Genomic DNA, 26,164 nt, shown 5'->3' on the forward strand with positions numbered 1-26,164 from the left:
GGAAGATAAAACTAATGGTAGCATTGTACAGCGGTTAAGACCCAGTGAGGCGAGTCCAATAAACCATCCAGTTTTCTTCTACAGTAGAAAGATGTAGTGGGATGTTAATGCTGTTTTTTATCTGTTAGTGGATGCTCCATTGACTTGTATATTTACACCAGGACCAGAAATATATTCTTCTGAGATCAATGTGAAGTTGTCCAATGTATGGGATCCTACTGGGGTCTCAAAATGGAGTTCAGGATAATTAAAGGAGTACTCCGGCGCGCACTTTTTTCCTTTTATCCCGTCCGGGCTGCAAAATAAAAGAAAACACACTTTCTCTTACCTGCCAACGAGCCCCCGGAGCTCCGGTACACTCCGGTATGGGTGTTCGGTCCCCGGGCTGTATTCTTCTTACTTCCTGTTAGCCCGGCACGTCACACGGAGCTTCACCCTATCACCGGCCGCAGCGATGTCCCGCCTCGGCCATTGATAGGCTGAAGCTCCGTGTGACGTGCTGGGCTAACAGGAAGTAAGAAGAATACAGCCGGGGACCGAACACCTGTACCGGAGTGTACCGGAGCTCCGGGGGCTCGTTGGCAGGTAAGAGAAAGTGTGTTTTCTTTTATTTTGCAGCCCGGACGGGATAAAAGGAAAAAAAGTGCGCGCCGGAGTACTCCTTTAAGTGCATTCATGAAAGTTTTGTGACTCTTTAACAGTGGTCAACAGCCGCCCATTCTCGAGTCCTCTGAGAAAGCGCAATCCGGGAACTGCCGTCCAAGCTCCCCAGTAAGGGCCAGGCTGTTTCCCACCAAACTGGCTGTCGCTTCATCCTCCGGAACAGACAGCAAGGTGTCAAAGGTCGCCGGGTCCGTTAAATCATTGATTCCTGAGGGAAACCATGACATTAGGGTTTCGAAATTTGCAGTGGTGTCTTCGATATGAGAAGGTTCATGGTATACAGGTTCATTGGTGCCCATCATATTCATCACAGGCAAATAATCAAAGCCAGAAAAGGCGGGTTTATGTGTGGAAAAGACATCTTAAAAATAAAACAAAGAAATTTAAATATTAAACAAATGCAGCAATACATTGATTTAAAATGCTATTTGTGCATTCAAACACAAGAAAGTTATTGTCAGGTATCCCCTGTAATAGGGGTTCTCTGGGACTTATCGAGCTGTACTGATTTTAAATATTACAATTTTAAAGGGGTTATCCAGGAAAAAACTTTTTTTATATATATATATATCAACTGGCTTCAGAAAGTTACATAGATTTGTAAATTACTTCTATTAAAAAATCTTAATCCTTTCAGTACTTATGAGCTTCTGAAGTTAAGGTTGTTCTTTTCTGTCTAAGTGCTCTCTGATGACACGTGTCTTGGGAACCGCCCAGTTTAGAAGCAAATCCCCATAGCAAACCTCTTCTCAACTGGGTGTTTTCCGAGACATGTGTCATCAGAGAGCACTTAGACAGAAAAGAACAACCTTAACTTCAGAAGCTCATAAGTACTGAAAGGATTAAGATTAAGAAGTAATTTACAATTTACAAATCTATTTAACTTTCTGGAGCCAGTTGATATTTAAAAAAAAGTTTTTTCCTGGAATACCCCTTTAATGGGGTACTCCGCTGGAAAACAATTTGTTTTCAAATTATCTGGTGCCAGAAAGTTAAAACAGATTTGTAAATTATTTCTATTAAAAAATATTAATCTTTCCAGTACTTATCAGCTGCTGTATGCTCTTGAGGAAGTTGTGTAGTTCTTTCCAGTCTGACCACAGTGCTCTCTGCTGACACCTCTGTCCATGTCAGGAACTGTCCAGAGCAGGGGAGGTTTGCTATGGGGATTTGCTCCTGTTCTGGACAGTTCCTGACATGGACAAAGGTGTCAGCAGAGAGCACTGTGGTCAGACTGGAAAGAACTACACAACTTCCTCTGTAGTATACAGCAGCTGATATGTACTTAAAGGATTCATATTTTTTAATAGAAGTAATTTACAAATCTGTTTAACTTTCTGGCACCAGATGATTTGGGAAAAATTTGTTTTCCACCGGAGTACCCCTTTTAAGTTTTTAGGTTAAGAACTCATGACTGATAATATGTGTGTGTAGTTCAGTTTTTTGCTGTAACTAAACTCCAAACCCGCTGCTTCTTTTCCCTCAGCCAGAGAGTTGAATGGTTCAGACCAGATGTAGCTGTCACCAAGGAGAAGATCTCTGTCTACAGATAAACAGTCATATCATAGTAAGCAGTAATCTTCTAATCTCTATAGAGTGGCTACAAACAACATACTTCATCACTGCAGGTCTGGAATTCTGTATCATTACCCTTCAAGGTATCATCATATTTGATGCGCAGGATTTGAAGCTGCAGATTTCAATGTAAACTGAATGACTGAACACAGCTTCAAATCCTGCGCATCAAATATGTGCAGAATACTGTACAGTGGTCCCTCAGCATACGATGGTAATCCGTTCCAAACAGACCATCGTTTGTTGAAACCATCGTATGTTGAGGGATCCGTGCAATGTAAAGTATAGGACAGTGGTCTACAACTTGCGGACCTCCAGATGTTGCAAAACTACAACACCCAGCATGCCCGGACAGCCGTTGGCAGTCTGGGCATGCTGGGTGTTGTAGTTTTGCAACATCTGGAGGTCCGCAGGTTGTAGACCACTGTTATAGGAAGTTGTACTCACCTGTCCCCGCCGCTCCGGACCCTCACTGCTCGTCACCGCTGCCCTGGATGTCGCCTTCCATCGCTGTCGCCGGGTCCCCGGGGTGTCTCCCCGACGCTCCGGCAAGGCCTCTGCTTCCCCGGCATCCTCGCTCTCCGTCGCCCGCCATCACATCGCTACGCACGCCGCTCCTATTGGATGACGGGACGGCGTGCGCAGCGACGTGATGACATAGATGGAGAGCGCCGACGATGCAGGGGATCCTGAAGAGGACGCGCCGGAGCCCCGAGGACAGGTAAGTGATCGTCAGCGGACCACACGGGGCACCGTAAACGGCTATCCGGTGGCAGCTGAAGCAGTCTGTGCTGCCGGATAGCCGTTTATGCGATGGCCCCGACATACAAAAGCATCATATGTTGATGCTGCCTTCAACATGCGATGGCCTCTGAGAGTGATCGTATGCTGAAATGATCGCATGTCGGGGCCATCGTAGGTCGGGGGGGGGGTCACTGTATATGTGAATACACCCTAAGGGTCTATTCACACGAACAGTATTCTGTGCAGATTTGATGCGCAGGATTTGAAGTCATTCAGTTTACACTGAAATCTGCAGCAGAAAATCTGCGCAGTATACTGTACTGTTACACCCTAAAGGAGTTCTGTAGTGAAACATAATTTATCCCCCTTCCTTCGGAGGTCGGAACGGCCCCGTTCAGGAGATTGCAAGGGGATGGGGAGGATGTTCGGACCCTCCGCGATCTAGAACTTATCCCCTTTGGATAGGGGATAAGTTATATTTCACTGCACTACTCCTTTACAGTGTACTTGTATTTTCAGGTAACTATTCAGGATAAGAATGTGTATATGTACAAACTTGTATAAGGCATTTTTTCCCGCTCTTCTCCTTAGACTTCTTCTGAGTTCACATCTGGGTTGGAGCTCCATTTGTGGAACTCTGTATGGAGAATCATTCAAATAGCGGGACATGAGCAAAGCTTTTGACTTTTTTCCCGCTAATAAACAGATGAGCCACATTAAAGTCAATGGGATCTGTTGGTGTCCATTGTGCAATGGGTGATCTGACTCTTTTCTGTTGTTAAAGGGGTACTCCCCTGCCCCAGCGTTCTGAATGGGCGGCCGTGACATCACAGCCACGCCCATTGTGATGTCACACTGCGCCCCTCCATTCAGGACTATGGGAGGGGGCTTGTAGGACACCCCTCCTGTAAACATGAATGGAGGGGGTGTGGAGTGATGTCATGATGGGCGTGGCTGTGATGTCATGATGGGCGTGGCTGTGATGTCATTATGGGTGTGGCTGTGATGTCATGATGGGCGTGGCTGTGATGTCATGATGGGCGTGGATGTGATGTCATGATGGGCGTGGCTGTGATGTCATTATGAGCGTGGCTGTGATGTCATTAATAGTGTGGCTGTGATGTCATGACCACTGCCACCAGAACCCGGTATTTGTTTAGAACGCTACGTGTTGAGGTAGATTGCAGGGGAGTTTTTTTGTTCTTATCCTCTCACTGTTCATATAAACCGACCATGAAATTCTAGACTGATCATTTGTTTGGCAGTGGGAAAACATACTAAATACTTATTTCTTGTTATTGATGCTTTCTTTTTTGTCCTATTTAGGGCAGTAGTTAGCTGAATATATTAGTCAGATAAAAGGACGTATTTCTTATAAAGTGGAGATATAAAGACCAAATTCTCTTTAGTGAATTCTTACAATTAGCTACGATAGGATGTATTTGCAGATAGCAAACTATGGATTTAAAGGGGTTCTACAGTGGAAAACAATTTTGTAAATTACTTCTATTTAAAAAATCTTAATTCTTCCAGTACTTATCAGCTGTTGTATGCTCCACAGGAAGTTCTTCTCTTTTTGAATTTCTTTTCTGTCTGACCACAGTGCTCTCTGATGACACCTCTATCCATGTCAGGAACTGTCCAGAGTACAAGCAAATCCCCATAGCAAACCTATTCTGTAGGGAACGACCGATTATCGGTATGGCCGATATTATCGGCCGATAATCACGATTTTGGGCATTATCGGTATCGGCAATTACCTTGCCGATAAAGCCCCGCCCCCCCCCCCCACACCACCCCACGAACGCCCTGCCGCACCGCACCCGCCCCCCCGACCCACCACACCGCGTTGCACCCCCCACCGTGATGCTGGGCGGTATACCGGTATGGATTTTTGCCCATACCGCTATACTGGTCAGGCCCCTCCCAATCAATAAAAAAAAAAAATTTAACTTGCCTGTAACGGGGGTGGCCCGGACCATCCATCGTTCCTGTAGTGTCCGGGGGCATTTCCGGTGGAGGGTGAACCGGTCCGGGCTGTCCTTCTTCTCAGTCGGTCATCTTCTCCACTCCGGGCAGGCTCCGGCCTAGTACGCTGCATAGACGCCGTGACGTCAGGTGTGTCGCTGCGCACAGGCGTCACTGCGCAGCGGTGTCTATGCAGTGTACTAGGCCGAAGCCTGCCCGGAGTGGAGAAGATGACCGCCGGAGAAGGACAGCCCGGACTGGTTCACCCTTCACCAGGAACGCCCCCGGACACTACAGGAACGATGGATGTCCCGGACCACCCTGACAGGTAGGGGGAGAGTAGCGGGTGGTGGTGGCGGCAGCCTATGGCACCGCAAAAGCCACTGCAGTGCATTGATTTAAAGCGCCCGCTTTAAATCAATCAATGATCTGCAGCGGTGTCGCGGGGGGTTAAATAGCTGATAACTTATACCGATATTCCGGTATAAGTTATCGGCTATCGGCCCTAACCTCCACCGATTATCGGTATCGGCCCTGTAAAACCGATATCGGTCGATCCCTACTATTCTGCTCTGGACCGTTCCTGACATGGACAGAGGTGTCAGCAGAGAGCACTGTGGTCAGACTGGAAAGAACTATACAACTTCCTCAGGAGCATACAGCAGCTGATAAGTACTGGAAGGATTGAGATTTTTTTATTAGAAGTTATTTACAAATCTGTTTAAGTTTCTGGCACCAGATCATTAAAAAAAAATTTTTTTCACCGAAGGCTGTCCGGGCATGCTGGGAGTTGTAGTTTTTCCTCAGCTGGAGGCACACTGGTTGGAAAATACTGATCTTAGGCCCCACTCACACCTATAGAATGCATTATTTAATACAGAACAGTATTGGAGTTCTTCAGACTGCAACATAGCGTGACTATATATCTCCCCTGGAAGCGGTGCTTTTGGGAAATATATGGAGTAATATATACAGAATCTGATGTAGAACACTACATAATGAAATATATCCACTCCTTGTGCTAATATATCTGAATGGTAATAAAGGTGCAAACAACAAATAAACCCTGAGAACAACCATTTGTAATGCACTTTTATCCCAAGAGGCTCCGAGCTCAGTCCGGGAGTAAACGGATCCATTTGTTATAGTGTCCTGAGTGGGCGGCAGAACAGAATTTACCGCGTCTAGAATTCACTTACGTGACGGGTTCCTTTTGTTGCCTCTTTTCCCCTTGTTTTTACTCGAGACAGAATACAACGCGCAATATTTTAACATGCGGTATAAAGCGAGATTGTAGGTAAAATATGTCTTCAATTATTGGCTATTCCTTCACTTTTTCACCTCTAGGAGGCAGTGCTGCTGCATGTGATTCTGGTCGGGGCGCATTCGCCGGCCTTAAAAAATTATTTAAAAAATCTGTCTGAACTTTTAGCCTCTTTAACTCCTTTATCAACACAGCAATTTAGGGTTTTGATCCAAGCCTTCCAAAAGCTTTAACTGTTTATACTGTTCATTCCACGTAGCCACCGAAAAAAAAAAAACACACAGAAAAAAAGCCACAAATGTTTTTCGCTGAAAATAAAAGCCACAGCCAGATGTTAGGTGAAAGTCCGTAAGGATTTATGAAGCACCAAATCCACTTAGCATTTTTGTCTTTGCCATCTTCACTCCACTTTGGCGTTTTTCAGCATTTTTGGGCTTAGTGTGTGACTTTCAAAACCGCAGCATGTTGAGACAATTTTTTTTTATTTTTATGAAATCTTTGCATTTCCATCCCATAGAAGTCTATGGGAATCCAATGCAGGGGGAAAAATGTGATCAACTAGTGCCAGAAAGTTATACAAATTTGTAAATTACTTATTAAACATCTTAATCCTTCCAGTACTTATCAGCTGCTGTACGCTACAGAAGTTGTGTATTTCTCTCCAGTTTGACAACAGTGCTCTGGACAGTTTCTGACATGAACAGAGGTGTCAGCAGAGAGCGCTGTGGTCAGAGGGGAAAGAACTACACAACTTTCTCTGTAGTATACAGCAGCTGATAAGTACTGGAAGGATTAAGATTTTTTGAAGTAATTTACAAATCTGAATAACTTTCTGGCACTGATTTTCCTCTGGAGTACCCCTTTAATGTGAATGGTCACTGTGTAATGCTTCAGATCTCCGGTGAAGGCACTGTAGGGAAATCGAACACCTAATGCCAGTTTCGTCAACAGCTGATCCCTGGGGGCATTGTACACTTGTGCTAAGTATAGCGCTCTCACAGCAGTGTTTTGCAATGCACCATAACCACTACATGACTGTGTGCAAAGTATGGCACCCTGTAGCATCACACTTTATTTTTATCAGAACACTCAGTCCAGGTCCATAACTAGATCCGTCCTAGTCCTGAATGTACCGCTGACTGTGCAGTCTGACTGCCAATGCTCTTTATAAAACATGACGGCCATAGCTTGCACTACACTCTTTGTCTAGGTTAGGCAATATACTAGGAGTAGAGGTATTGGACCCTCACTATGCTGGTGTTTAGAGATGAGCGAATTTACAGTAAATTTGATTCGTCACGAACTTCTCGGCTCGGCAGTTGATGACTTTTCCTGCATAAATGAGTTCAGCTTTCAGGTGCTCCGGTGGGCTGGAAAAGGTGGATAAAGTCCTAGGAGACTCTTTCCTAGGACTGGATCCACCTTTTCCAGCCCACCGGAGCACCTGAAGGCTGAACTAATTTACGCAGGATAAGTCATCAACTGCCGAGCCGAGAAGTTCGTGACAAATCGAATTTACTGTAAATTCGCTCATCTCTACTGGTTTCGTCCCGGGACATTTCTCACTGATCACTTATGAGACCTCTCCCCATGGAAAACTTTTTTGTTTTTGTTTTTTAAATCAACTGGTGCCAAAAAGTTAAACAGATTTGTAAATTACTTCTATTAAAAAAATCTTAATCCTTCCAGTACTTATTAGCGGCTGTATACTACAGAGGAAATGCTTTTCTTTTTGGATTTCTCTGATGTCATGATCACAGTGCTCTCTGCTGACCTCTGCTGTCCATTTTAGGAAGTGTCAAGAGCAGCATATATTTGCTACGGGGATTTTCTCCTGCTCTGGACAGTTCCTAAAATGGACAGCAGAGGTCAGCAGAGAGCACTGTGGTCATGACATCAGAGAAATCCAAAAAGAAAAGCATTTCCTCTGTAGTATACAGCCCCTTAAAAGTACTTAAAAGGATTAAGATTTTTTAATAGAAGTAATTTACAAATCTGTTTAACTTTCTGGCACCAGTTGATTTAAAAAAAAAAAAAAAAGTTTTCCACAGGAGTACCCCTTTAAATTCAAGCTGAGAAGCATTTTATTACATTATATATCGGTATAAAGCAGTGGTCTACAAATTGTGGCCCTTCAGATGTTGCAAAACTACAACTTCTGGTATTCAGGGAGTTGTAGTTTTTCAACAGCTGAAGGGCTATAGTTTGCAGACTACTGGTGTATATATATATATATATATATATATATATATATATATATATATATTATATATTTTGAGTAGTCTCCAAACTATAGCCCTTCAACTGTTGAAAAACTACAACTCCCATCATATATATAGTAGGTTCAGTCAGCTCACCCAAGGTGCTTGTGAGAAGTATGGAGAGAAACAGCAAAAGATCTCAGCAGGCCGGGCCGCACAACCATCTTAGCAGGAAAGGTAAAATTTTGACGCGTTTGGGGAATGGGTCACCCTTAGTCATAAGCATTATTATTATTGCTTATGACTAAGGGGTGACTCCCCCCAAAACAAGTCAAGCTTTTTTCCTGTCCTGCTGACATGTTTGTACAAATGTCTCATGTAAATGAAATTCTAGGTTTATGGAATAGGCAGAGCGCAGGAATCTTTTGCTGTTCCTCTCCATATATCAGTATGTTTAACGTGTCTCTATGACAGTATATAAGGATTATTTACCTGTCATGGGAGCGCAGTGTTCTCTATAGTCAGGCCTGACTTGTTTCCTTTTACTTTCAATAAAATGAGGATCTGCAAAAAAAAAAAGTCAGCTGCAGGGATTACAATTCTGTTTCTCCCTGTACCTACTGTTCCTTCTAAATAACTGGATCATGCAACGTACCCGGGACGCTAAGATCCTCGTAGGAAGTAGAGAGACGTGGTTGCTTTTTGCGCACTCCATAGGAATCTGCAGGAAGAGATTGACAACGCTAGAAGATCCACAGGACTGGTATAAATGAAGAACAGTATGCAGTGTTTCCCAACCACTGTGTCTCCAGCTGTTGCAAAACTACAACTCCCAGCATGCCTGGACAGCCGTTGGCTGTCCAGGCATGCTGGGAGTTGTAGTTTTGCAACAGCTGGAGACACGCTGGTTGGGAAACACTGCCTTTAGAGGTTAAATGACAAGGATTCCAGAAAATCCTTTCCTAATACAGAGTTCCAAATCCCCTGCATAGACATTACCAAAAAGATAAGATGTTGGCTACCTGCAGCCACCACTAGAGGGAGCATAAGAGCTTACTGCCTATTTACACAACATACTCATTCGCAGGTAGGTAGTAAAAAAATGTATAATCCTTGGGGTCCCATTTCTGGCATCCAGAACAGAGGTTGAGTAGTGTGAATGGAGCGCTATACTTGGCAAGTAACCAGGATGTTATCTTGGAGCTCTGTATCAGTAAAACATTTACATTTCTTTTTTTTTTTTTTTTTAAACCTAAAAATCAACAGAATAATAAAAGCTGGAGATCACTTAAGTGTAACTCTGAGGCTCGTTTGGCGGCAAGGTATCTGTTCGTAGCCTGAGACTTTCCCCCCTGTTAAAGCAATCAGGATACAGAAGTCCCATGCAAGTCTATGCGATGGCCGGGCAAATTCGTAGTCTCAGGCAAGTATGAAGTTGCTGGGAGATTTGAACAGGACCAACATTGGAGTTATGCTTTAAAGCACAACTGTCACCAATTTTTAACCCCCTAAACTACTACCATGATAGCACTGATGACAAGAAATGAATTGCAGCCGTACCTTTGGCAGCGCTTTTTTCATCATTAATCACTCATAAAATCTTTATCTTCTGCAGTCAACCACAGTCGGCTAGGCTTGGCTTGGGGTTTGCAATGCCCCGCCGCCGCCACCACGTGTATCCTCTCTACATCAGCGCTGGGACTGCTGTGTGACGAGATACAGAGGTCCTCCGCGCAAGTGCCGCTGATGTCCTGGACGTGCGCGCTGGCAGCGTGAGTTACATAGTTCATAAGGTTAAAAAAAGACCAGAATCCATCAAGTTCAACCTATAACCCTAATGAGTCCCTACTGAGTAGATCAAGAGGAAGGCAAAAAACCCTCATACTAGAGGTAAAAATTCCTTCCCGACTCCAAATATGGCATCAGAATAAATCCCTGGATCAACCTTCTGTCCCTATAAATCGAGAATCCATAACCTGTAATGTTATTACTCTCCAAAAATGCATCCAGACCCCTTTTATATTCTTTTACAGAGCTCACATGACCACCTCCTCCGGGAGAGAATTCCACAGTCTCACTGCTCTTACAGTAAAGAACCCACGTCTGTGCTGGTGTAGAAACCTTCTTTCCTCTAGACGTAGAGGATGCCCCCTTGTTATAGATACAGTCCTGGGTATAAATAGATCATGGAGAGATCTCTGTACTGTCCCCTGATATATTTATACATAGTTATTAGGTCACCCCTAAGCCTTCTTATTTCTAAACTAAATAACCCTAATTCTGATAATCTTTCTGGGTACTGTAGTCCTCCCATTCCCCGTATTACTCTGGTTGCTCGTCTTTGAACCTTCTCCAGCTCCACTATATCTTTCTTGTACACTGGTGCCCAGTACTGTACACAGTATTCTATGTGTGGTCTGACCAGTACTGTACACAGTATTCTAGGTGTGGTCTGACCAGTACTGTACACAGTATTCTAGGTGTGGTCTGACCAGTACTGTACACAGTATTCCATGTGTGGTCTGACCAGTACTGTACACAGTATTCCATGTGTGGTCTGACCAGTACTGTACACAGTATTCTATGTGTGGTCTGACCAGTACTGTACACAGTATTCCATGTGTGGTCTGACCAGTACTGTACACAGTATTCCATGTGTGGTCTGACCAGTACTGTACACAGTGTTCTACGTGTGGTCTGTCCAGTACTGTACACAGTATTCCATGTGTGGTCTGACCAGTACTGTACACAGTATTCCATGTGTGGTCTGACCAGTACTGTACACAGTATTCCATGTGTGGTCTGACCAGTACTGTACACACTATTCCATGTGTGGTCTGACCAGTACTGTACACAATATTCTATGTGTGGTCTGACCAGTACTGTACACAGTATTCCATGTGTGGTCTGACCAGTACTGTACACAGTATTCTATGTGTGGTCTGACTAGTGATTTGTACAGCGGTAGAATTATTTCCTTGTCGTGGGCATCTGTGCCCCTATTGATGCACCCTATGATCTTATTTGCCTTGGCAGCAGCTGCCAGACACTGGTCACTACAGCTAAATTTACTGTTAACTGAGACTCCTAAGTCCTTTTCTACGTCAGTCGTCCCAAGTGTGCTCCCATTTAATACATAATCCCAGCCCGGATTTTTCCTCCCCATGTGCATTACCTTACATTTATCACAGTGTGAGCGCTTGCTCCCTGCCTCTAGCACTGCACAGGTACATGGAGGTGGGAGCGAGCGCTCGCTCTGTGAATTCACGCTGGGCCTTATCACACAGTGGTTCTAGCACTGACGTAGAGAGGATAGGCGTGGTGGCGGCAGGGCATTGCAAACCCCAAGCCATGCGACTGTGATTGACCACAGAAGATAAAGATTTTATGTGTGAAAAAGCGCCGCCAAAGGTAAGGCTGCATTTAATTTCTTGTCATCAGTACTATCATGGTAGTTAAAGAATGGGGATTAAAAAAAATGGTGACAGTTGCGCTATAAAAAGGGGTTATCCAGGAATAGAAACACAAAGCTGCTTTCTTCCAGAAACAGCGCCATTTCTTGTCTTCAGGTTTTGTGGCTTTGCAACTCAGTTCCAATTAAAGGGGTTATCCAGGAAAAAAACTTTTATATACATCAACTGGCTCCAGAAAGTTAAACAGATTTGTAAATTACTTCTATAAAAAAAGCTTAATCCTTTCAGTACTTATGAGCTGCTGAAGTTGAGTTGTTCTTTTCTAAGTGCTCTCTGATGACACCTGTCTCGGGAACTGTCCAGGGTAGAAGCAAATCCCCATAGCAAACCTCTTCTACTCTGTGCAGTTCCCGAGACAAGCAGAGATGTCAGCAGAGAGCATTGTTGCCAGACAGAAAAGAACAACTCAACTTCAGCAGCTGATAATTATTGGTAGGATAAAGATTTTTTTATAGAAGTAATTTACAAATCTGTTTAATTTTCTGGAGCCAGTTGATATAATTTTTATTTTATTTTCTGGAATACCCCTTTAAAGGGGTTTTCCGCTGCCCTGCCTTCTGGAGCTCCGCTCGCAGCGTCCGGAAGTTCATTACTCCGCTTGTGTGCGGGCTTCCGTGTTCAAGGCCGCCCCCTCGTGACGTCACGCCCGCCCCCTTTAACGAAAGTCTATGGGAAGGGGGCGGCCTCGAACACGGAAGCCCGCACACAGCATTCAGAGTAATGAACTTCCGGACGCTGCGAGTGGAGCTCCGCAAGTCAGGGCAGTGGACAACCCCTTTAAGAGAATGGCGATGAGTTGTAATACTACACACCACCTGAGTCCAGATGTGGTGCTGTTTTTTTTGGAAGAAAGCAGCTATGTGTTTCTAATGTTGGATAACCTCTTTAGGGGTCTATTCATATGTACAGTATCCCGCGCATATTTCATGTGTAGAATTTGATGCTGCAGATTTCAATGTAAACACAGCTTCAAATCCTGCGCAGGATACTGTACGCGTGAATGTACCCTAAAAGTCAAAAAATAAAAATAAATAAATAGGCGAATAACGTTGCTTTACAAATAAATCCTTTTGTGAAAAATGAAGGATTGGGATTGGGTGGTCGCGGCAGCATGCTGTACAAGAATATCCATGAGGGACTAAAGAAAATATACTGGAAATGCTTCAGATGTGTCAATCCATAATATTCCGGACCCACACTCACCGTCCCGTGGTATGTACGTAAACGTCACTCCATCGCTGCGGATCCCATCTGTGATCCTCTGTAGACATACTTGGACAGGGGCCGGGTCTTGTATGTGTAAATCATAATATGGAGGCGTCTTCAGGACGATGGCGATCTGTCGGTGAACATCGGCCTGTGAGAAATCGGCTCGTGCCTCCCATTTGCCTTCTATGAACATAACCTGGATATCCTCTAAGTGGAAAAAGGAGATGATTGTCTACATGGCATATAAGGGATCCTTGGCTTATACAATTGTAATCGTTCCAGTACAAGAAATCTGTAAGTAGTGACTAAAAGGGGTCTGAGCCTATTCGTAGAAATTTAGGGAGATCCACAGGTCATTGACTAGATTTCCCTTTAGGGGATGTGTCAGTAGGTTAGGGTATCCTATTCTATCCTATTCTGCTGATAGACTCTAATAGGGGTCTAACCATTAGCATAATAGAAGATTTCTTATGGCACTCGGGTGAGTACCCAATTTTTCCCGGTTTTCCTAACTAAACCTTGTGGAAGAGGAAAAGCAAGAATGGCGCTCTCGTCCTCCTATCCCATCCTTATATCTCATGCTCATATCTCGACTCCATAGCCTCATACGTTCAGTTTTACACTGGAGATGTTCCTTTATGAACAGCCTAATTTGCATATCCATAAAACAGATAAACAAGGCACCATATTAAATGTCCTAAAATGATTGTGGTAACAGCCTCTATGTTCGATGTCCTAACCTGCTGACAGATTCCTTTAAGGGTAGGATCACACATAGCATATATGCTGTGTATTTCATGCTGCAGGAAATTCGCCGGGCAGTATTTTCTCCTATGAGCAGAAAACAGGTCTTCTATGCCCCAGCCCTGTGTGCGCAGTGAGGTTCAGAGGCAGGCCCGCGGGTCACAGTTACATTGGCGCAATGAGCCCGTCTCTAAACCTCACTGCACACACAGTGATGCGGTGGAGAAGCCCTGGTTGTCTGCCTATTGCCTGCTGCCCGGCGGATTTCCTGCAGTGTGAATTACGCAGCGTATACGCCACCTGTGACCCTACCCTAGGGGTGTATTTACACGTGGAGTATCCTCCTATTTGATGCGCAGGATTTGAAGCTGGGTTCAGTCACTTAGTTTACATTGAAATCTAAAGCCTAAAATATGTGCAGGATCCTGTCCCTAAAGCGAAATCACAGATATAAAGCTTCCCTGTCATGCAGCAATGGATCTCTCACAGTATCCTACACCCTGACAAGAAGCGGCCCCCCAGGATCCTGTCCCTAAAGCGAAATCACAGATATAAAGCTTCCCTGTCATGCAGAAATGGATCTCACAGTATCCTACACCCTGACAAGAAGCGGCCCCCCAGGACACTGTCCATAAAGCGAAATCACAGTCAGATATAAAGATTCCCTGTCATGCAGCAATGGATCTCCCACAGTATCCTACACCCTGACAAGAAGCGGCCCCCCAGGACACTGTCCCTAAAGCGAAATCACAGATATAAAGATTCCCTGTCATGCAGCAATGGATCTCCCACAGTATCCTACACCCTGACAAGAAGCGGCCCCCCAGGACACTGTCCCTAAAGCGAAATCACAGATATAAAGCTTCCCTGTCATGCAGCAATGGATCTCCCACAGTATCCTACACCCTGACAAGAAGCGTGACCTCTCACCTTTCTGCACCTTGTCACACAGGATATAAATCTCCTCTCCGCCTTCACAGCGGCCGCTATCCTTATTCATCCGGCAGATCTTCAGTTCTGATGTGTTAGTGGATTCTGGGGGGTGAAGACGGATGGAATATTTTAGCCGTGAGACAAGACGGTAACACCGCAGCGTACGATTCACCAGGATGCTTACTTTTATCGTACACCGGCTCTGACAGCACAGGGCCAATGGGTAAAGCCTTTCCGCTTGAGGTATTATACCAGGCTTGGAAGCAGAGCCTAACAACGTTCAGATCCACCTCTTCATGGTGCCGCCACATGCCAGCTATTGGGGGGAATAATAAATGCATCAGGAAGCCATGATAGTCACTATGAATCAATAAATGACATAGATCAGCGGCAAGACACTGAGAAGGATAACACGAATAGTGCAGATGCATGGCCGCCCTTCTTGTCTGTAAGCAGAGGCGGCGTATGGTATCATTCTACAGAGATAGGACAGAACACTGAATCAGTCATGTGACCACTGTATTGTGCTATTATGTACTGAATGGCACCGTAATGCAGAGTCAGCATAGAACACTGGATCTGTGCCATATTCCCCACAAGTGATGAGCGGCAGGGGCCATATTCGAATTTGTAGTATTTCGCAAATATATGGATGAATATTTGTCCTATGTTCGCGAAATTCACATATTCGCATTTTGTTCTTTTTCTTTTTTATTATTTGTACTACTTTTTCATTGATTTTTCATTGATTGATTCTCATATCCAATAATATCTATTTATCTCATATATATCTATGCAGAAGACAATACTGCAGCACTCCAGATGAGTGAAAAATTATGAAATTTATTCCATCCAACAAGATGCAACGTTGCCCAATGCGGCCATTTTCAAGCATACATAGCTTTTAGTGCCTGTGACTTGGCCGTGGGACTGCTTGCACCCGCCAACTTTTTTACTGGTAGTGGTGCTCAACTCTGTTTGGATATCCATCTACAGTCATGGCCGTAAATGTTGGCACCCCTGAAATTTTTAAAGAAAATTAAGTATTTCTCACAGAAAAGGATTGCAGTAACACGTTTTGCTATACACATGTTTATTCCCTTTGTGTGTATTGGAACTAAACCAAAAAAGGGAGGAAAAAAAGCAAATTGGACATAATATCACCAAACTCCAAAAATGGGCTGGACAAAATTATTGGCACCCTTAACTTAATATTTGGTTGCACATCCTTTGGAAAAAAATAACTGAAATCAGTCGCTTCCCATAACCATCAATAAGCTTCTTACACCTCTCAGCCGGAATGTTGGACCACTCTTCCTTTGCAAACTGCTCCAGGTCTCTCTTATTGGTGTTCAATGGGCTTTAGATTTAGATTTGGACTCATTGCTGCCCACTTCAGAACTCCCCAGCGCTTTGTTGCCATCCATTTCTGGGTGCTTTTTGACGTATGTTTGGGGCCATTGTCCTGCTGGAAGACCCAAGATCTCGGACACAAATCCAGCTTTCTGACACTGGGCTGTACAGTGCGACCCAAAATCCGTTGGTAATCCTCAGATTTCATGATGTCTTGTACACATTCACGGCGCCCAGTGCCAGAGGCAGCAAAACAACCCCAAAACATCATTGACCCTCCACCATATTTCACTGTAGGTACTGTGTTCTTTTCTTTGTAGGCCTCATTCCGTTTTCGGTAAACAGTAGAATGATTTGCTTTACCAAAAAGCTCTATCTTGGTCTTATCTGTCCACAAGACGTTTTCCCAGAAGGATTTTGGTTGCTCAAGTTCATTTTGGCAAAATGTAGTCTTGCTTTTTTATGTCTCTGTGTCAGCAGTGGGGTCCTCCTGGGTCTCCTCCATAGTGGGGTCCTCCTGGGTCTCCTCCATAGTGGGGTCCTCCTGGTTCTCCTCCATAGTGGGGTCCTCCTGGGTCTCCTCCATAGTGGGGTCCTCCTGGGTCTCCTCCATAGTGGAGTCCTCCTGGGTCTCCTGCCATAGCGTTTCATTTCATTTAAATGTCGACAGATAGTTTGCGCTGACACTGATGCTCCCTGAGCCTGCAGGACTGTATGATACTCGTTAACCCTACGTGTCTGTGTATAATATAGGAATATATATGGAGATACAGACCTCTAGATACTCATATGCTAATATTCTATGTGGGATGTCAAGATGGAATATGTAGTGATTAATGATCTGGTGTCGGGATGTGGTGATAGTATGTTAATTATTGTATATTACTGACTGGATGTTATGTCAGATTACCAAAATAACATAACTAATAAATATAGTTAGATTAGATAAATTTAGTATTAATAAATAAATTATATATAGAATGAATACAGGCTAAGTGATAAAAGTTATAGTAATATAGATTTTAATGTATTTATTATTTCGTGTGTGGTTGTGCAGGGCCCTTGCACTGACCTCACCTTTAATGACTAATTAAAACAAAAAAGATAAAATACATATACTAAATATAAATATATGCAATAGATAGCTGTAATATGTTGATACAATGGATTGATCCAATAGAGATTAATGCAATAAAAGAGCAGCAGTCCCTAATTGCAGCAGCTGGAGATGAAGTTCTATGTGAGAATATAATTCTTCAATGATTCTGCACTGTAACAAAATTCAAAGTGCCATGTAGAGTTCAAAGTGCTTGTGCAAAATTCACTGTAGCATAATTCAAAGTGCTGAGTACAATAAATAGGAAGTTCAAAGTGCTACACAAAGAATGATTCCAATCCTCCACTGGGTAAGTAGATATTTGTAAAGAAGTTACTGTTGCGATTGTAGCAGTTTTGACAGAGGAGAGTTGTAACAACTGTATCCAAGTACAGCTCCTTTTTTGGTTTAGTTCCAATAGACACAAAGGGAATAAACGTGTATAGCAAAACATGTGTTACTACAATCCTTTTTTGTTAGAAATACTTCATTTTCTAGAAAAATGTCAGGGGTGCCAACATTTACGGCCATGACTGTATCTATCTATCAATCAATCATCTATAGTCCTGGATGAAAATGTATACTTTACCAGATGCTAAAAATGGATTCTGCTGTATGCCATACAGTAGAATCCTTTCCCATTGAATCCCCGTTTCTTACATTATCTTAAAAAAAAAAAAAAGATGAAAAATAAAAACATTTGGATTATAAGGTTTTTGCTGCATGTAATAGCGTAGTTGACTAAGTTTTTGTATACAGCAAATTGAACTGTACTGTGAAGGAAACAGTGAAACGTAAAGTTTGGCAGCCATTGATATTCCACATCTGCACCTTCATCCTGGACCCGGGGGTCAGTGCTCACCATGGTAGGGATCTATGCCCAGACTCAGTCTCGCCTTCACAGATGACTCAATTTCCTTCTTCCGAACACACTGGATACCCAGATTGCTAAAGCTGCAGGATGGAGAATAAAACCACATTTTAAACTGGGCTCAAAACTGCCAAATGTCAACTCAATAACTATGTACTGTACGTGTAAACGCAAAGATCCTCTAATATTTTGTATCTCCTGCTGCACATACAGGTGAAACTCGAAAAATTTGAATATTGTGCAAAAGTTCATTTATTTCAGTAATGCAACTCCTCTGCGGGAGGAAGCATGAAGTGCCCCAAAATCTCCTGGTAGACGGATGCGGTGACCCTGGACTTAATGAAGCACAGTGACCAACACCAGCAGGTGACATGGCTCCCAAATCATATCATATATTGGGGATTTGGGGTTTTCATGAGCTGTAACCATAATCACCACAATTATGACAAATCACAGCTTGAACTATCTTTCTTTGCATGTAATGAGTCTCTCATATATTAGTTTCACCTTTTGCACAATATTCAAATTTTTCTAGTTTAACCTGTAGCATATAGCGCCAATTTAGTGGAACAGTTGATCCCATAATATATGGTGGCATGGGGTCCTCTAGGGCAGGGCTTGACAGATTTGTTTTAAAATCAGGAAACAGCAAAAAAAAATATTGGAATCCAGAATTTTTGACCATGTTTCATTTTTTCGCGCCAAGAGCTGTAGTTTTTATTGGTAGCATTACTTAGGGCCATTAGTATTAGAGCCATTACTTTAGGGGTTACATTTGTCAGACCTCCACCTAGCAATATGGCACCAATGTCTTAAGAGAGTGAGCACCTTGACTGTTTGCAGCCACAGCTTCAGGTTGAGAAAAGCCATGCAGGGGATGACAATACTGTCAGCTGCCAGAGGTGGAAGGACACTGATTCTCTCCAGAGCTCCAAGGAGCACAGATTAGAAGCAGCACCAAAAGGGGGGGTAATTTAAAGCAAAAATAAAGAAATTGGTTTATATTTTATGCTAGGAACACTGTAAATGACTTAAAAGGAACTATAAACAGTCTTTCGAGAAAGGCTGGTAAGAGTACGATTCGCAAGGTAACTCCTTTTTTTTTAGTGTTCAGCTCACCTATGCTGAGTCTGTCCTTCATCAGGATGCATTATAACCTCACAAATACCATCATGGCAATCCTTACCCACCAGGCCGTGTGGGTGGATACGATGAGGGGGATCTTTCCAAACCAGGCAGACGCTGACTTTTACGTCATGAATTCCCTCGCAGTTCACTAGCTACAACAGAAGTGATAACAGAAGAAAGGTAACAGGTGAGGCAAGTCGGGAAGGAGCGGGGATCTCAGGTACTTTCCAAAGGAGGCGAAGCAGTAAATATAACTACAAATTACAGCCAAGTAACTGTGTACTAACCAACCAAACTGTACATGGCAACTATGTCAATAGAACAACTTCCTGCACCATAAAATGGGCACGCTGCGGCATGGTGCCAGCACAAAAAGGCAACACCAGTAAATTATACAAGAGAAGGATGAAGGGCACGGTGCCTGGGAGCCCTGCCATCTTTATATGCATTAAAGGGGTATTCCGGGCAAAAACATTTTATCCCCTTTCCAAAGGATAGAGGATAAGATGTCTGATCGCGGGGGGCCCGCTGCTGAGACCCCCACGATCTCCCTGCAGCACCCGCATTCTATGCGGGGACTGCGTCTCTGGTTTCGGAAACCTCCGGAACTGGGGACGTGACGTCACACCACACCCCCTCCATTCATGTCTATGGGAGGGGACATGACGTCACGTCCTCAGTCCCGGAAACCTGGAGGTTTCAGAAACTGGAGATTCAGCACCTACATAGAATGCGGGTGCTGCAGGGAGATCGCGGGGGGTCTCAGCAGTAGGCCCCCCGCGATCAGACATCTTATCCCCTATCCTTTGGATAAGGGATAAAATGTTTTTGCCCGGAATACCCCTTTAAGTCTGTGAACTGTATAGGCAATACCCTGCTAAGGGTAAAACTAAGCTAAACTAATGCCCTGCTATTAGGGTACACTCACACGGGTCGGATTTGCTGCAGAAAATGCTGCTTGAATGAACGAGAGAAATCTGTCAGAAAAAACACTGAATATAAAATGAGTATACTCACTTTCTGCTGCTTCCAATGCTACCCCGGTCCATGTACTTCCGGCTCCAGCAATGATGTTCGACACATGTGACTTCTGAAAGCAAGTGACTGGCTGAGCTCAGATACGGTGGTCATGTGGATTTGGCAAATGACTGTGGAGCACTATGCGGTATAGTCATTTTTCAAACTGAAATGTATTAAATGTTTGGCACCTAATGTCGGAACGAGGCGCCGGTCTCCCTGCTGCATGTCGCATATGAGTGCAGCTTCCTGCTCTGTACCCATAGCAGCTGTCTTCATTTAAAGTTGGTACTCCACTGGCCAGCATTCGGAAGTAAATGTTCCGAATGCTGTTTTCGCGCTGCAGGGGTCGCCCACGCCCCTCGTGACGGCATTTACTTCCGAACGCTGGCCAGTGGAGAACCCCTTTAAGAACCCACATAATGCTGTTCTACAGTGCTGGGTCTTACACCGGAGACAGCTGCTATAAAGACGAAACGGGAAGAAAACAGGAAGTATGGCGCCCCATTTCGACATTTAAGCGCCAAAATTGAAATAGATTTTTCAGAAAACTGACCGCCCCATTAGAATACCCTTTAAAGGGGTACTCTGCTGCTTAGTGTTAGGAACAAACTGTTCCGAACGCTGGAGCCGGGAGCTTGTGACATCATAGCTCCGCACCCTCATTATGTCATGCCCCGCCCCCTCAATGCAAGTCTATGGGAGGGGGTGTGACAGTCGTCACACCTCCTTCCATAGACTAGCATTGAGGGGGCGTGGCGTGATATCATTAGCAACGTACCCCTTTAAATAATAAACTTAAAAGTGCACATGATGATTCCTCTTAGTTGGCACAGTGTTCCACTCGAGAGAGCAGAAGTTTGTGCTCCAGAGCCAGTAACAGGAGGAAGTTGCTAAGGATCAGCGGCCATAGCCAGTCCCTAGAGTAGCCAGTGACATTCTTTTTCAGTCCCCCTACACACGTATAAAAGTGTGCACAGACCCCTTTAGCTTTGCTTCTTGTTTTATGCCACCATGTTACAATCACAGTCATATCTGCACCTACGGTAACTGAGTTAGAGAAGAAGGTAAGAATGCTGGCACCACTCTTAGGCCACGTTCACACAGGTCACGCTTCACCCGGATGTCAACGCAAATAAAACATCGTAATCTGCATTAAATGCAATTTTGGAATTTTTTGGGGGGGCATTTAAAAGGGGATCCTATACAGTGATCCCTCAACTTACAATGGCCTCAACATACAATAGTTTCAACATACAATGGTCTTTTCTGGACCATTGTAAGTTGAAACCAGACTCAACATACAATGTACAGACAGTCCAGATCTGTGATACCTGTCAATGGCCGGAAGAACTGACCAATCACAATGGACATTTACTGGTAAAACCCTTGTATTACTGAAGCGTATGCACTGACTGATGTCTGGTAGCGCCCCCTACAGTACAGGGAGGTATTACATGTTCTGTACTCTTTACCTGTACCAGGATTACCTGCTCCTTTGGACACCAGGTGAGGGGGGGCTCCATGTTACTTTTTTGGGACATTGCCTGTACTGTACAGGACCCTGAAGAAGCTCCTGTCCTCTACATAGACCACTGTTTCCCAAGCAGGGTGCCCCCAGCTGTTGCAAAACTACAACTCCCAGCATGCCCGGACAGCCTTTGGCTGTCCGGGCATGCTGGGAGTTGTAGTTTTGCAACAGCTGGAGGCACCCTGCTTGGGAAACACTGACATAGACAGTGATTACAGCTCCCAGCAGATGTTTCTTACTTTTATATGTAAGGATTTGCTTTATCTATATTAGTTATCTACTTATTTTTATTTAATCCTCACTTTTTCCTATTTTTTTTATGACATTTTGGTGGCTTCAGAACCAATTACCAGGTTTCCATAGAGTTCTGGTCTCAACATACAATGGTTTCAACATACAATGGTCGTCCTGGAACCAATTAATATTGTAACTTGAGGGACCACTGTACTATCTTGCCTGTATTGGTTAATAGTGGTAACTAGATATGGTTATTCTAGATATGCAAATGAGCATCCTTCGTGCACTGGGGGATTTACCTAAGACCCATATTTATAAAGAATTTGAAATTAGCATCTTAGGGTCCCATCCAAAGTGAGGCCACCTCCGTGTGGTGGATGGGGGACACGTTTTGATCAAAAAGTGCGTTAAGAGCCTCCAATTTTAGACCCAGAGTGCTGATGCAACCTTCTTGTTTTGTATATTTAGAAAGAACGGTGCAACAGATGATAAAGTTTTCAGCACCATAAGCGCTATTACTTAAAGGGGTACTCTTGTGGAAAACTTTTATTTTTATTTTTTTTTATCAACTGGTGCCAGAAAGTTAAACAGATTTTTAAATGACTTCTATTAAAAAAAAATCTTAATCCTTCCAGTACTTATTAGCTGCTGAATACTACAGAAGAAATTATTTTCTTTTTGGAAGACAGAGCTCTCTGCTGACATCAAGAGCACAGTGCTCTCTGCTGACACCTCTGTCCATTTTAGGAACTGTCCAGAGCAGCATATGTTTGCTATGGGGATTTTCTCCTACTCAGCAGAGAGCATTGTGCTCGTGATGTCAGCAGAGAGCTCTGCGTTCCAAAAAGAAAACAATTTCCTCTGCAGTATTCAGCAGCTAATAAGTACTGGAAGGATTAATATTTTTTAATAGAAGTAATTTACAAATCTGTTTAACTTTCCGGCATAAGTTGATTTAAAAAAATTAAAAAAAGAAAGATTTTCCACCAGAGTACCCCTTTATTGCAGGCAGATTGGTCTAAGCGACTAATGTCCTCACCTCAATAGCGGGAAGCGTCTTGCTGTGGTCAGTGCTGCTCTCTCCGAGGATACTGCCGGCAGACCGCCCCTCACACTGGTACCGGAACCTCATCCCGCGCTGTTTTGGCTGTTCTGTAATGATAAGTTGTGGTGCTGGAGTGTTCTGGCCTAGTACCCAGTTTTGGGGGGGAAGTTCCACTGGGGGTGTCCATTGGCCGACCGTGACGGTGCTGAGGATGCTGGATTCACCTTCCCATGTAGGTCTACCAGAGTCTGCAGTAATGTAATCCATAACTTCTTCTATAACAACAAATGCAAAGCACAACGTGAGTTCATACTCCTCCAGCTAAATATGGACTCCACCTTCCCCCCGGGCTGGGAAATCCCTTTTCTTTATTCTCACGCAGCATGTAAAACATTGCTTGCCTCCGACAACTTCTGACTCCTGATGCCCACGTCAAATGCAGTGCCATCAGATAAGGGCACGAAGGATGGACAGATTCACACTACGGGTGCACTATGTGCTGCTATCGGCATCAGGTAAACAGATAATATTTTACTTATACGGCACCTGAAGAACTACAGGTCCTGGTATATTTTTGAAAACCTTAAAGGGGTACACCGATGCTGAGCGTCCGGAACAAATAGTTCCCAAAGCTTAGAGCCGGCGTCGGGGCTCGTGACGTCACGGCCCCCGCGAGACATCACGCCCCGCCGCCTCAATGTAAGTCTATGGGAGGGGGCAACGCCCCCTCCCATAGACTTACATTGAGGGGGCGGGGGCCGTGACGTCACAGGCCCCAACGCAGGCTCTAAGCTTTGGGAACTATTTGTTCCGGACGCTCAGCACCGGAGTAACCCTTTACCTGTTTACTTCTAATAAATACAAATCTGTCCTGACCATGTGACGATCACACAGGTAAAGAGCAGGTTACCGTACAGTTATCAGCGCTGCGTCGTGTACTGCGCCATGCACCTGTGTGTGCGCATCACATGACCTGGACAGGGTATATCCGCTGGAAGCAGAAAATTACAACAACTTTTCATTATACAATGACTCTTATTTTCAAAACTATAATACTCTTAAGGAATGCAAAGGTTACCATGGATAATACTTTTATGTCCTGGTCCCCTGAGGAAGTTGTACTTACAGTGAAACATGTTGGGGAGGAATGGACATTGTCCTGGATGTGAATTTTTTTTCATTTTAAATAATCTGAGCTAGCAGCTGAATAATACTAGTAGAGATGAGCGAACTTACAGTAAATTCGATTCGTCACAAACTTCTCGGCTCGGCAGTTGATGACTTACCCTGCATAAATTAGTTCAGCTTTCCGGTGCTCCGGTGGGCTGGAAAAGGTGGATACAGTCCTAGGAGACTCTTTACTAGGACTGTATCCACCTTTTCCAGCCCACCGGAGCACCTGAAAGCTGAACTAATTTACGCAGGAAAAGTCATCAACTGCCGAGCCGAGAAGTTCATGACGAATCGAATTTACTGTAAGTTCGCTCATCTCTAAATACTAGTGGCTGGGATTCCAGGTATTAACTTACCATCAATATGTGCGAGATTTTCAGGAGTAGCATACAATAAAATGAAAACAGCTACTGGCCCATATTGTTTTAACCCGCAGGGGTTTTTTTATCCACACATTGTGTAGTTTAAAAAAAAAAATCCAATGTGAGTCTTCGAATATACCTGTAGGAAGGGATGGGTCTATATAGGAACCAAATAACCATTTAGGTTCTCTTTTTTTTTTTGCAATAGATAATACCTGGGCCCATTTTTAAGTTTGGAAAAGATTGAATTTCCAGATATTCTACAATGAAAAAGTACACGCAAGACTGGGGGCACTGCTAGATATACCCACTACCCAGCATTCATAGCGGCAATTGTGTTCAGAAGGATTTCAGGCTCATGTATGAACAAGCTTACCCGGAATTTATACTCCGAGGGGGAAATTCATCAAAAGCTGTGCAGAGGAAGAGGGGTGCAGTTGCCCCTAGCAACCAATCAGATTGCTTCTTTATTTTTCAGAGGCTTTTAACTTAAACTCCGTTTCCGGGTCACATGTCTCTGTCTCAGGTCTCTTGCCAGGCTGCGACGCCAGAAAACAGCTGAGCCAATCAGCGCCTGCCGCGTCAGCAGCCACCATAGAGGCGAAGGAGGACCGGGGAGAGAACGTACCATAAAGAGGCGATGAGCGTCTACGCAGCGATAGAGCTCGGAGGAATAGTTCGTTTCAAGACTACAAATCCCAGAATGCATTTTTAGAGTTGTTGAGCGGCTGTCAGCTAGAGTTACATATTATTATGATGATTATTTCATTATCATCATCATCATAATTATTATCAATATTATTATTAGCAATATAATAATATTTGTTATTATTATTTCTAACCCCTTAATAATTTAGTCCATTTTGGCCTTAACCCCTTAAGGACCAAGCCCATTTTCACCTTAAGGGACAGGCGAATTTTACGTTTTTGTTTTTTCCTCCTCGCCTTCTAAAATCCATAACTCTTTTATATTTCCATCTACAGACCCATATAAGGGCTTGTTTTTTGCGTGACCAATTGTACTTTGTAATGAAACCTCATTTTACCATAAAATGTACGACGAACCCAGAACCCAAAATATTTTTTAGGGAGGAAATTTAAATGAAAACCACAATTTTGCACATTTTGGAGGGTTTTGTTTTCACACTGCACACTTTATGGTAGAAATGACACGTGTTCTTTATTTTGTGGGTCAATACGATTAAAATGATACCCATGGCTAGATACTTTTATATTTTGTACCGCTTAAAAAAAATCTAAAACTTTTTGTACAAAATCAGTAATCTAAAATCTCCCTATTTTGACCACCTATAACTTTTTCATTTTTCCGTATATAGGGCGGTACTCATCTGTACTTTTTTTTAGATACCCCATTTGCATATATAAAACTGTCAGATCAAAAAAGCAGAATTTTTTGACTTTTTTTTTATTTTTTTACGTTTACGCCTTTCACCATACGGGATAATTAACATTATATTTTGATAGTTCGGACATTTACGCACGCAGCGATATTAAATATGTTTATTAAAAACATTTTATGCTTTTTGGGGGTAAAATGGGAAAAACTGACAATTTTT

General features: G+C 43.6%; 1 protein-coding gene across 7 annotated transcripts in view; it reads right to left on the bottom strand.

Annotated features, from left to right (window-relative positions):
• Window positions 1-619: 619 nt before the first annotated feature.
• Window positions 620-26,164, bottom strand: part of RELB (RELB proto-oncogene, NF-kB subunit) — a 52,162-nt gene continuing 26,617 nt past the window's right edge. For all 7 annotated transcript variants that reach the window (XM_056540066.1, XM_056540064.1, XM_056540069.1 and 4 more), the window contains 9 exons: window positions 23,047-23,327; window positions 19,214-19,374; window positions 18,086-18,177; window positions 14,959-15,090; window positions 14,772-14,876; window positions 13,092-13,304; window positions 9,071-9,136; window positions 8,908-8,979; window positions 620-1,024 (listed from right to left, as the gene is read on the bottom strand). In XM_056540066.1, the coding sequence (XP_056396041.1) occupies window positions 705-1,024; window positions 8,908-8,979; window positions 9,071-9,136; window positions 13,092-13,304; window positions 14,772-14,876; window positions 14,959-15,090; window positions 18,086-18,177; window positions 19,214-19,374; window positions 23,047-23,327 (1,442 nt within the window). In that variant the 3' untranslated portion in view covers window positions 620-704. The remainder of the gene's footprint in view (window positions 1,025-8,907; window positions 8,980-9,070; window positions 9,137-13,091; window positions 13,305-14,771; window positions 14,877-14,958; window positions 15,091-18,085; window positions 18,178-19,213; window positions 19,375-23,046; window positions 23,328-26,164) is intronic.

This window comes from Hyla sarda, chromosome 9 (assembly GCF_029499605.1).
Source record: "Hyla sarda isolate aHylSar1 chromosome 9, aHylSar1.hap1, whole genome shotgun sequence".
Lineage (NCBI taxonomy): Eukaryota > Metazoa > Chordata > Amphibia > Anura > Hylidae > Hyla > Hyla sarda.